The sequence below is a fragment of the Podarcis melisellensis genome (assembly GCF_964234715.1).
Source record: "Podarcis melisellensis genome assembly, chromosome: 10".
In the NCBI taxonomy this organism is placed as follows: domain Eukaryota; kingdom Metazoa; phylum Chordata; class Lepidosauria; order Squamata; family Lacertidae; genus Podarcis; species Podarcis melisellensis.
In genome coordinates, this window is record NC_138542.1 from 57926435 (window position 1) to 57938968 (window position 12534).

The 12534-nt window shown below is 43.5% G+C and overlaps 1 protein-coding gene across 1 annotated transcript in view; it reads left to right on the forward strand.

The window, feature by feature from the left end:
• WNK1 (WNK lysine deficient protein kinase 1) overlaps positions 1 to 12534 on the forward strand; it is a 104526-nt gene that overhangs the window by 80376 nt on the left and 11616 nt on the right. The window contains 7 exon segments of the mRNA XM_081926651.1: positions 505 to 1907; positions 4209 to 4292; positions 5994 to 6080; positions 7554 to 7623; positions 9371 to 9444; positions 9975 to 10618; positions 11769 to 11971. Coding sequence (XP_081782777.1) covers positions 505 to 1907; positions 4209 to 4292; positions 5994 to 6080; positions 7554 to 7623; positions 9371 to 9444; positions 9975 to 10618; positions 11769 to 11971 — 2565 coding nt within the window.

Below are 12534 nucleotides of genomic sequence, written 5' to 3' on the forward strand. Positions count from 1 at the left end.
AAAAATATATAGGTAAAATGAAAGTAAACCTACCTTCTTTCTTTATTAGCATGGCATAAACTGTTGCCATCTATTTGAGTGTGCAGTACTGTGATAGTTATACTGTTAGAAAATTAGGATTCCTAGTCATAAAGGGGTATCTAGCTGCCTCTTGCATCCATAAGCTATCTTGCATATATATGCTTGTTTCCAGTACTTTATAAGCCTCAGTGACTTGAATTTGTGGTAGTTCACCGTTGCTGAAACCTGTGGCAGCAGGGGAATCAGAAAAATAACTAATTGTGCCACAGTGTTCCTCCTTCCCCCAAGTTTCCTTTAGGTAGAAAATGAAGACGCAGTCAGTGCAAAAATCTTTTGCTATAGAAAGTACTTATGGCCTTTGATATCTTTCAGAAATCCAAGTTAGGCCCATTGATTTCAGTGGGGCTACTCTGAGTAAAACTTTGTTAACTACCACCCAGTAAGTTTCTGCAGAGAAGCTGACTTTGCCTCTCTTCCTTGCAGTTGCTGCTTCTCCATCTCATGGCCCTGGAATGAATCTCTCTCACTCTGCATCTTCACTCAGTCTGCAACAAGCTTTCTCCGAGCTCAAGCACGCTCAAATGACGGAAGGACCAAGCACAGCCCCCCCAGTTTTTAACCAGGCTGTGCCACCTTTTCCATGCCTAAGTTCAAGCATGAATGGGGGGCTGCCACCAACATCGGTGCCTGCTCCTTCTGCCTCAGTTCCTTCCACCACCGGTGTTTCTTTACCAGCAACTCAGTCAACAGAAAAAGTGCCAGCAGGGCTTCCGTCGGGTGAAGAATTGCCAGGCTCCAGCTCTCCACCACCAGGGTTGCAGTCACAGTCAATTAGCGGAGTGCCTTCCAGTGTCAGTGCACCTTCTTCTTTGTCCACAACTGCATCCCAGGCGGCTTCTGCTGTTGGGGAAATTGTTCCTAGTGTTAGCACCCCTGCTTCTTTAACATTGCCACAAGCCGGAATGACAAGGCCTAGCATTACAATATCGGGAGTTGTGGCACCAACTGCTGCATCTCAACTGGTTGGTGCTGGCAGTGCTGCCCCGGCCGTTTCTCAAACTTCGGTCCCTGTGTCTTCGGCACAGAGCGTGGTTTCGCAGCCTTCTCAGTTGAGCACCAGCGGCTCTGTACCCAGCCTAGCTGAAATGGTGGTAGTTAGTGTGCTGCAGCCAAGGTCAAAAACCGAACAGTCACCGGAAAAACCACAGCAAGTCAGCGGAGGTGGACTGCCCACTCCTGTTTCTGTACCTATATCATCTGCAGTAGCATCAAGCATATCTAGCTCAATCTCGCAGCCGCTACCCATCCCACCCACAGTTACCTCATCTAGCTTAGGTGCGGCGGCAGGTGCTGTCTCTACCCCAGTATTACCTGGCATTCTGCCATTGGCACAACCAGTAACGAATGTCCCTGCAGTCCAGCAGACTTTAATACATACTCAGCCTCAACCAGCTCCATTAGCCAATCAACCTCATACTCACTGCCTGGAAGGGGATGTTGACAGTCAACCCAAAGCACCCGGCATAGATGACATAAAGACTTTGGAAGAAAAACTCCGGTCCCTTTTCAGTGAGCATGGCGGTGTTGGAGCAGCTCACCCATCGGTATCCCTGGAGACATCACTGGTGGTGGAGACTACAGTTATGCCTGGCTTGCCAACCACTGCTGTTGCGCCCACAAAACCTGCGGCACCTGTTGCAAGTACCAGTATACCACCAGCCAGTTTGATTCTTGGTCCAACAGGCTTACCTATTGCGACTCCAGTAGCCACACCTGGGCAAGCAGGCACTCCAGTTACTTGTGTTACTACTACAACATGCAGTACGGCTTCAGCAACAGCCAAATCAGGGACACCTCCTTCAAAGCCACCTCTTAGCAGGGCACCGGTAAGGAATCCAGTGGTCTTATGAATGCGTTTTAAAATATCCTAAGCTAGGAGCCTTCTAAGACTGACCTGGAACATTTAGCTATTCCTTCCATGGTCAGTTCTGTGCATTTAGTGCTTTAATTCAGCTGTTCTTTCCCCCATTTGTTTGCATACCTCTTAAGTATTGGTGCTTGCCATGACCTCATTGTCTACAAAACAAGGAAGAAATAATGTATCACTAGCACCATGGGCTGTTTTCATTTCAATTCACATTCTGGGTGGCCAATAGCCACGGCAGCTTCTTCAAGTGCAAGGCAAACGTCTGACCAACATTGAGACAATTGTTGTAGTTTGCTCCTGAGCATCAATTTATTAAGATGTAACAAGAAACATGCGTGTGGGGCGTGCATGTACACACATTGTTAGCTGTTTTTGGGTGGGCATATGAGGCCTGTTTTGTGGCGTACATTCAGTAAATAGAGAAGATGTTGAGTGCCAAAGTATGCAGTAGGTTTTGTAGTCTGATGGCACACTTGCCATATTAACTGTAGTCCTATGTAAACATGGGCTGTGCCATCAATATAAATTCTACAGGGGAAACTACAGTTGGAAAAGAGATGGCTAAAAGATTTGTGGTGTTCACAGAAATTTGTATCAGATTGTGTAGAGTCAATTGTTTCCTAAAACTGAACAGTGTCAAAGTAGATAGCATGGACTTTCAGTTCATTCATGTTGCCAAAAAGTACTGTGCACAGTGATTATTCCAGCCTGAAATTTGTACAGCTATGTATTTTTAAGAGGGAGTTGAGAGAGTGTTCAGAGATCCCGCACCTTATCTTTTAAACTTTCATTTCTATTATGGAAAGTCATATGGAAGTCGCTGGAATGTTCTGTTTAACTTTGCTATGAGACTGATGTGCTTCATTCTACTGCCTCTTATCTAACAACTTTTTGTTAACTTAGCTGAGTTTTTCCTTGCATTTTGCATGTTCAACCTTCTTTTAATAAAACACCCAGTAGACTGCTAGTTTTTATGAATTCAACTAAACCCAAACATGCACCATCAGTCCATTTGCAATTATTTGGAAGGCTGATCAACCAAAAGTGTAAAAAGGAGCTACTTTTTACACTTTTGGTTGATCAGCCTTCCAAATAATTACAGTAACCATAATCCACAAATACTTACTTTAGCTAGCCAGACCTTCTGAATGTACTTGTGCATCAAATGATGGCTTGAGACATGCCATATTGCAAACTACTTGCATGGGAAGAGAGGTTTTTCTCTCTCAGTATAGCATGGTGTATAAACAATAATACACATTCAGTAGTTTCTATCAAAATGGCTACAACAGATGCTTTGTTGTAGAATGGTAATAGGTTTCTAAGCATGAATGCCATAAGACTGTAATACTAGGCACTGTGGATTTCTGTAGTGTTTGCTGTGCCTAACTATGTCTCATGAATCAGTATCTGGGATAACAGCGTTATCTTAAGAATTGTTTGGAGAAGACTGCTAAAAGTTTTTTCCTCCACTTGGGGCTATATCACATATGACACTATTTTATGCAGGGACCGCAATTAGTCTGCTGGAAAACTAGGTAGTGTATTACGTGTTACAAAACAAAACAAAACTGCCACATGAGTTTACAAGCTTCTGTGTAGAGTAGTTTTCATAACATGAGTAGAAAAATGGTCCATGTATGAAATGAGTATAAAGGCAACTCTGGCATTGACCTTTGAGAGCCTTTACCTGGTCTGGGTGGTATTCAGCTAAGTTTTACTCAAAGTAGACCTGCTGAAATTAGTTGCTCCCTTAGTCACATTCATTCATTTTAATGGCTCTATGATTCTGTGAAAACTTGGCTGTGTATTGCCTTGTTTAAACTGCCCTTAAATACGGGGGTTGGTTGTGTTCCCTCTAATAACTTTCGCTGCACTTTATGTTTACAGTCAAATAACCCAGATCCCACTATCAATCCAGTAGCAGGTAGGAGGGTAGGAAATCTGTACCAAGTGTTAGTGAGAGACAAGCAGTTGCCAGGGAGTGAGCAGAGAAGGGGCAACACTATAGAAATGGGAAGTCAGAAAAAGGTGGCAAAGCATCCAAGTGCTGGACCATGTTTTAGCGTATCCCCATCTTCAGGGATAATATGCTATTTGTGGTGGTTGAGTCAAAGCACATTGTCTCAAAATTTGTTTCTATTTTGTTAATGGTACTCCTTCAGTATTAAAGCTTCTACAGCAAATTTTCTTTTTTCTATATGATGTTACAATCTTTTTTCTTCTGTGACTGAACTTGAATTTTACCATCTATTCATAGGGGCCACTGGTAGGTTCTGAACTTCCAGCTGGCACTCCAGCCAGTGAGCCGCTGCCACCCTTTCCAGGACCTACACTAACTCAGGTGCTATATCTGCTTCTCTTTTTTCCCCTTTTCAAAGAGCATGTTTAAATTAAACTCTATTGCATGTTATTTCTTTCTACACTGTTTTTTTTACACCGAGTAACCTTTTCTTTTATAAAAATTGAAATGGTTTCTTCATTTGATACTCCTTTTTTCCTTTGAAGATTGCTGTGCCCCAGTGTGCAAGCCCCACAAAGAAATAAAAGCTGCTGAACTTCATGAGCACTAGTTTAAAGCTACTTGTACTTTCTTGGGGTCAGCATTGTAGACCCAAAACAGCTGGAGGGCCGAGTTTGAGGATGCCTGTTCTAAACTAACCTTAGTCACCTCATCAGTCAATGCTGCTATAATATTTTCATGGCTGGATATGTAAACAAACTCCTGAATAAATTATAGCAATTAAAGATATATTTTTATACTTTTACTTAGGCCTCTCTTTCTGTTTTCATACTATTCATACTATTCCTTCATAACCATGCTTACGAGTGGCGCTGTGGGTTAAACCACAGAGCCTAGGGCTTGCTGATCAGAAGGTCGGCGGTTCGAATCCCCATGATGGGGTGATCTCCCGCTGCTTGGTCCCTGCTCCTGCCAACCTAGCAGTTCGAAAGCAAGTCAGAGTGCAAGTAGATGTTCCCCAAGGTCTGAAACAGATGGATGAAGTGTAAAGGATGAAATTTAATGAATGCACATGAGCTGGTTCCTTTGATTCCTAGATTATGGGGTAGATAAAACAACTGTGTTTGCCTATGAAGGCTAAGGACTGGTTTATATGGTTTTTATTGAGGTGCCAAGACATGGATTGAACGGATTTGACTGTAGTTGACTTTTGCATTGGTCATATAATAACATCAGGTAGCTTGTTTGCTTTCAACAGACATCTACTGAGCATTAAGGAGTGATTCTTTTGGAAACTTTGTAAATGACAGTGTGTTAAATGTTGGATGGGTAGAAAAATGTAGCCCAGAGTATTATGGGAATCTGACATCTCAACAGTCACCTGACTGGCTCAAGGATGCTTGTATTAAGGGTGGAATTCAACTAAGCTATACTCAGAGTAGACCAATTGAAATTAATGAGCATGACTAATTGAGGTCCATTAATTTCAATGTTCTACTCTGAATAAAGCATAATTGAATAACATACAATGTGCCCATTTATCTCTCCTCTTATTTCCTGCCATATAGCTATTGAAAACTGGAAATAACTGTTCTCTGAAAGTTTAGTGCACCTCAACTCTGGGTATATATCATGTAAGCAGCAGTCCATTCTCAGTTCACTTTATACACCTAAAGTAGGCTGTTGGCTATAAACATTTATCCCAATAAAATAGTTTCCAAGGTGCCCACACAGGATTATTCTGAAGGAGGCTTTGTGTCTGTGTCTTAAGTGGCTGTGGGCTGTGGAATACACAAACACACAAGTTCTGGACTCTTCGCTAGGTTTCTTTAAAAACATGAAATTGATTAGCTTCCGAGAAGCTTGACTGCTGCATTGTATGTTGTCGTAAATGACATTATGGTGAAGTAAAGTCACATTCATGAATGTTCTATGATTAAAGGATGATAAAATTGTGGTCTTCTGCTTAATCATTTTCTGGATGTCACTTCAGAATTCTCTTGTAGAATTCAAAATAGTTTAGATGTTACATGTATAGCAAGGTTTAAAGGGGCAACAGCTAACTGTTCCTACTTCCTGCAGTCCCAGCAACCTCTGGAGGACTTGGATGCCCAGCTGAGAAGAGCCTTGAGTCCAGAAAATGTTCCAACAACATCAGCTCCTGCCGGTGTAAGTTTTGCTGAACTAGTGACCAAAAAGTTCAACATGCCCATCTGCGTCTGCACTGCTTCTGTGTGATGGAAGCCCAGGGCAGAAGGGACATGTTTACTAAGGGCTTACAACTTGCAAGATTCATTTCCAGGGGCTGTAGGGGTGAGCAGGAAGCAGTTGGTTTCATTTGGCCCACCACAAGCTCTGGAGTACAAGTATTTATGTGGCTAACGAGGGAAGCAGGATTCTTTGCTTAGAGATTGGGAGAGGCAGTCGTCTCTTGCAGCTATGATGAGTGGAGGCACCAGGGACAAAATAGATTATTGGCTTAGAACAAAGGTGTCATTGGTTTATTGCCTGTTTCCATACTGTTTGTTTTGTAGTATTTTAATTGTGGTTGAACCTGATTCTTGTGTTCTTTTTTTAAATGGAAAAGCAGGAGTGGTCAATGCACTACCCTCCAGATATTGTTGGCTACAACTTGCATCAACCCCGGCTGTTGGCCATGCTGGCTGGGTCTGGTGAGAGTTGCCCTCCAGATTTTACTCAAATCAATCATGTTTACTACCCCTTCAGTATAAAATAGGCACCACATACCTTATTTTAGACTCCATGTATACATGTAGAGGTCTATGTATTCCTCCGTGTATGTGCAGGCCCTACATCATGCTATGCTCCTCATAATTACATACACCATTCTCTACTCTTTATATATACCGTATTTTTCGGACTATAAGACACATTTTTTCCCTCCTAAAAAGTTTTCTGTGTTGAAGTTTTTTGCGTGTGGAATAGTATTCAGTCATGTGAACCTCCACCTGCAGCCCAGACACAACTTTACCATCTCAGTGAGAACTAGCATTTTCTCCAACTATGAAAACAGGCAATGGAGTTGTATTGGAAAACAAATTGTGTTATATGAAATATAAGGGCTGTACAGTGGAACATTGGTTCTCGAACTTAATCCATTCAGGGAGTCCGTTTGACTCCCGAAACCATTCAAAAAACAAGGCGTGGCTTCCGGTTGACTGCAGGAGCTTCCTGCACTCAAGTGGAAGCTGCGTCGGATGTTCAGCTTCCAAAAAGCATTCAAAAACCAGAACACTTCTGGGTTTTCGGTGTTTGGGAGCCAAAACGTACGAGTACCAAGGCGTTCGAGAACCAAGGTACGACTATTATTAGCAACAGCAAAGCTGTTTTTTCAGGGTTTCCCCTCCCCAACTTTAAGATGCTGTGGTGTGTGCAGAATCATTTGAAACAGGATGGCCTTGCATATACTAATACTGGATTTGGGAAGGCTGCTTAAGGAGAAGCCTTGGCTTGCTACAGTGGATACTCGTCAGTGCTTTGCTTTGGTATCTGAAGCTTAAGAGAATTGATGTGATCCCGTGAATAACTACGGGCAAATTAGTGCCCTGAATTTTTTTTAAAAAGAAAAGGAAATTAGAATATTCTGGTGAATTTTATTTTGTTTGTTTGTGTTTTTCATAGCCTCTGCCATCAGTGGCTTCTACAACGGTTACTGGAATGGCATCTGCACCAGAACAGCCTACAAATACTGGTAAGAACCTTTTGGAATGAACAATGTCTGAACAAGAACACTTGGTGTCTGCTGTTTGCTATACTAGAGGTTTGTTCATGAATCCTGTGCAAAAGGATTATAATCTCAAAAAAATTGGCTTTTGGAACTCTACCTCATACCTCAAAACAAATGAATAATAATTAAAAAACACCCAAGTGATTATGTGGATAGTTTGACACGGGGTGAAAGTACGATTGCTCTTAAGCAGTGACTAAAAGGATCTGTAGGGTTCATTCTTTTCCCAGTAGCTTTTATGGGTAGCACATTCCCTTTTGCTCTTTAACAATGATTTGATTGTACTGTGGTCACTCAGGCATTGTAAATATTCAGGCTGTGCACCAGATTTGGCTGAAGCCTGAACTGAATTGGGCCAGTTAGGGAGGAGGGGAATCCCAAGTTGGGTAGAGGCAGCGCCAGACTGAGCCAGGTTGGGTTGCCTGGAACAATCTGGGGCTTTTAGGGAGTGGGGCATTGGTTGGGATGTAGGAGAGGCAGGGAGTCTGTTTCTCCAGCAAACTCCCCGCAGGGAATGTGCTAGGGAAGCTGACCCCTGAAGGATTGAATTCTCTGGTAAGCATCTAAAACAGTATTCATTTTGCAAGTCTCTCTTGCTGTTGTAATCTTACCTGATTTCCTCCAGCACACCAGCGGCTCCTTCTGCTGAAACCGAACAGGGATTTGCGTTGCCATACAAGACCCTATAAAGAAAGTGCCTACAGCGGGTCTGGCTTCTGCCACCTCCATCCACACTACTCATTGCTCCCATCATCAGCCTCAACAAGTTCCCTTCCTGCCTATCTTACCCTTTAAGCAAGCACCAAGCACATCCCATGGATGCTGCCGGGTCTTGGGAGTTCAGGCTTCTCCCACCTGTGCCATTCCTTGCTGCCACCCAGCTGTCCCTTGAGGCCTTTCAAGTGGAACACACTGCATCTTCCTTGCCAGCCTCTGCTTTTGCAGCACCTCTCAGATGGTGAGGGAAGTGAGCGCTGTGTCTCTTTCCCCACTCATGAACAGGAGGTTTCAGTCCCGCTGACTTTCGGGCCCTGCTCTGCCAGTGTGCTCCCTGTGGGAAAAGGTCTGGTGGAGCAGCTCCCAGCAGAATTAAATCCTGCCCTGGGATGAGGTAGGAGGAGATGCAGAGTTTGCTCCTTTCCTCTCCACTCCCCCAGTTGATTTGGGGCTAGATCTGGGCCTGGTGTTTCCCACATTAGCCCAGGTTTTTTTGAGGGGGCATGCACAGCCTTAGGAAATAGGTCATTGTTTTCCCATTGCAACTTTAGTTTTACACTAAAGTTATTTTCTCTTGTAAGAATTGCTTGCTCTTCTCTTCCAATAGGGCCTAATGTGTTAATATATTAGTAATTCCTTTAGGTTTCTCTTGGGTAGACAAGCAAAATTTCTGCAAGTATAATTCTGTCATCTGTTGTCAAAGCCAATATGAAAATAATCAGTTTTTGTTAAGGAAATGTTCAAATGAGGTACCACATGCCTTTTGTAGAAGGTGAATACTGCGTGTTCCCAAAACAAAGCCCCCACCTACCCCTGGTTAACTAGAAAAAGTAGGATGACTTAACTGAAACTGTTAAAGCAGTTTAGTAACAGCTTCCTTTGATCTAATTAGAGGAACACATTTCTGATTGACTTTTCTCAGAGAATTTTGTTCACAAACACAGGGGGCAAAAAATTGAATTGCAAATCCTCTTCCCACTTTTCCCCATTTCAGAGTCTCAGGATGCAGGAAGCTGTTCCACAACTACCACCTCAGGAGTTGCAGTTCTTAAGATGGGTCGTTTTCAGGTATTTTACAGCATTTTGTTGTGTCTACCCTAGCTACTGTGTGACTTTTATGGTTCTTATTTTATAGACAAGGAGCTGAGACTGGGACAATATATTTCTCTTTAAGCATTACTAGCATTCTTCAAAAGATGCCCATCTTGTCTCATTATCCATTTTCTGCTTTCATCTTGTGACTATGATATTTGGTGTCAGCACAAGTTTTTATCAGAAAATGATCTAATGCAGTGGTTGGCTCCTTTTGAGGGAGTACTGTTTAAAATTGTTCTGACTTTTTATGTGAAGTCTTGGCACAAACAACCCTTAGTTCCTGTGCCTTACTGTAACTGTAACTAAGCCTATACATGTGAAGCAGATCCACATATTTTTCTGTTTAACCCTGCTTCCACTTTCTTTTCCTTTTTGTTCTGCATCCCCTGTGTCAAATTTCAGACAAAGCTGCTCAAGGCAGGAACCTATCCTCTTACACTATGCAAAGTGCCACTCTGTAAAGGTGCTCTGGCTATAATACTGTATGTCTCTATTGTCTCTAGGTGTCAGTAGCTGTGGATGAGCAGAAAGAGAGTGGAAGTAAGCCCAGGCACTTCGACACAAGCAGCTCAGATTCCTCATCTTTGTCTAGCAGCAGCAGCCCTGAGAGTACTCTGGTGAAGCCAACCTCCAGTGGAATAGCCGAAGCCATTGCTGTTACCTCTGCAGATGTGGTGGATGGAGTTTTTTCACACACTTCCACCGCCAATTTGCAGCCAACCAAGGTTGGGCGTTTCCAGGTGACGACGACAGCAACAGACCAAGTGGGCCGGTTTTCTGTGTCTAAAACTCAAGATGAGGTGACCTGTGTGGAGAGAGAGGTCCCTGCAATAGTCCCTCTGGCTGTAAACTCTGAGCACGTTTCTTCTCCCATCAAAACTCCCAAGCCAGGGCTTATTGCAAGAAGGCATTCTCTGCACCTGAATGGGCCATCGTCCGAGCTGGAAGCTGCCTTCCTGAGTGGTGCAGCCAAGGAGCAAGATGATGGCTCAAGGAGTCCAGACTCTCTCCATCCACCTGGGTCAAAGATCAGTCTTCCAGTTCAGAGCCTTAGCAACTCATTCAACTCTTCCTACATGAGCAGTGACAATGAGTCGGACATAGAAGATGAAGACTTGAAGTGCGAGCTGCGCCAATTGCGAGAGAAGTAAGTCCTCTCCCCCCCCCCCCCCCGGACTTTTTTAAGAGGACATAATGAGTAGAAGCATGACTTGTTTGAAAGTTTTATCCCGTGTAGTGGGACTAAAAACAGTTATCTGCAGTCAGCACTTGCAGGGAATTTGTATAGTGAGGTCTGCAATATTCGTCCCCTGTTTTTCTAGTGGAATGAGTGCCTCCTTGCAATTAACATCTCCTTGTTAATGGATAGGCAGCTGAGGATGAGAAAACAGGGGCTTCTCTGAGAGTTCACAGCAGAGGCAAGATTTTAACTGGAGATGTCTGGGACACTGTTCAGTCTTAGATGCTAAAAATGCATGAGCGGACTAGATGTCTAGCTCTTTAGTGTTTTATGAGTGGACTAAAGTACAGAGAGCTCCCATGCTTCTGGCTTTCTCGCTTTAGTTAATTGCAAATTCAGTTGTTTCAGTGTTGAGAATTTCATTCCTCCTGTGCTGCAGATGTGTGTGTGGGATTGTTACATGTCACATGTCTGTTTACATTCCAGCACTGATTGTTGGAGAGGAAATTGAGATACACTGTTTCCGCTCTGTATAGCTTTTGCTTTTGCAGCTCTCTCTCCAAGGAAGACAGAGAGGAGCCATGTTTTCTTTGTTTTGTTACGATTGATTTAATTTGCAATAAATTAGGCTTAGATGTTACTCCTCAAGGCTGAGTTTCTGGGTCTCATCTAGTATCAGTGAACTCTAGGAGTAGGCAGTTGACAGTGGGAGAAAATGAAGGGCAGGGGAAGAGAATTTAACTACCAATGGTCCATGTGTTTTACAGTAAATGTCCACTTTTTCCACTTCTCTCTCCTCCCTGACCCCCTTATATAGTTATAAAATCCTTAGTACAACAGGCGAATGCTGGGGTGGATTTTTTCTCTCCCCTTTTCCTCCTGAAACTATTTGATTCTCCTTCACTAGCCTGCCCTGAACTGCCCTGCACTGTTGCATGCTGTTTGGAGCACTCCTCTGAGAGGGTAGTAATCCACTGTCATACTGCGTGCAGCCATAGTTGTATAGGATAATGCCTAGATAAATAGCTTCTAATCTGGGTTCACTTCTTGTCCATCCATTATTGGGATGATTTAGTGGTATGAAAAGTGACACATATTTCCTTTCCTGTTCATTTAGGCACCTTAAAGAGATCCAAGAGCTTCAAAGTCGCCAGAAGATGGAGATTGAACTGCTTTACACGAAACTGGGCAAGGTACCTCCAGCAGTAATCATCCCTCCTGCTGCTCCTCTGTCAGGCAGGCGAAGAAGACCCACTAAAGGAAAAGGCAGCAGGTCCAGCCGCAGCAGCTCCCAGGGTAACAAGAGCCCTCAAATTTTGGGTAAGACACTTTAAAAATGCCCACGGGTTGGGTAAGTTGGCTTTGTGTAGTGTCTTGTGACTTTTTGTTTAATATGGGCTGCTTAATATGGGCTCGACTGGCTACCATGAACTCTCCTGCTGCAAATTCTCCTTCCAGCTGCCACTGATCTTTATCCCACTTCCTTCAAGGAGCTCAGAGTAGTGCACATGATCGCTGCCTCTCTCTTCCTTTTGTAATGTAGATTAAGCTGAAAGCAGGTGGCTGGCTTTCTGTTTCATAGTGAGCTGTATGTCTCACTGGCAACTTGAACCAGGGGTGGGGATATTGTTGTGCTTGGCCAGCCAAATCCTTATTTCCCCACGCCTGGTGAGCCAAATTTGACAGGTGTGCGGGGTGCCTACCTCTCAATCACCTGACGTCACTATGATGCCATGTGACATTGCACTTTGAAGCCCTTCAAAGGACACTGCAGGCTGTTGGAAAGTGTTTTGCAAACAGCCCAGTGCTGCTCTTTAAACCTAGGAAAACTGGAGCTTTAAGTAGCAGCTTGAGGCTCTTTGTAAAAGGGCTTTCCAACAGCC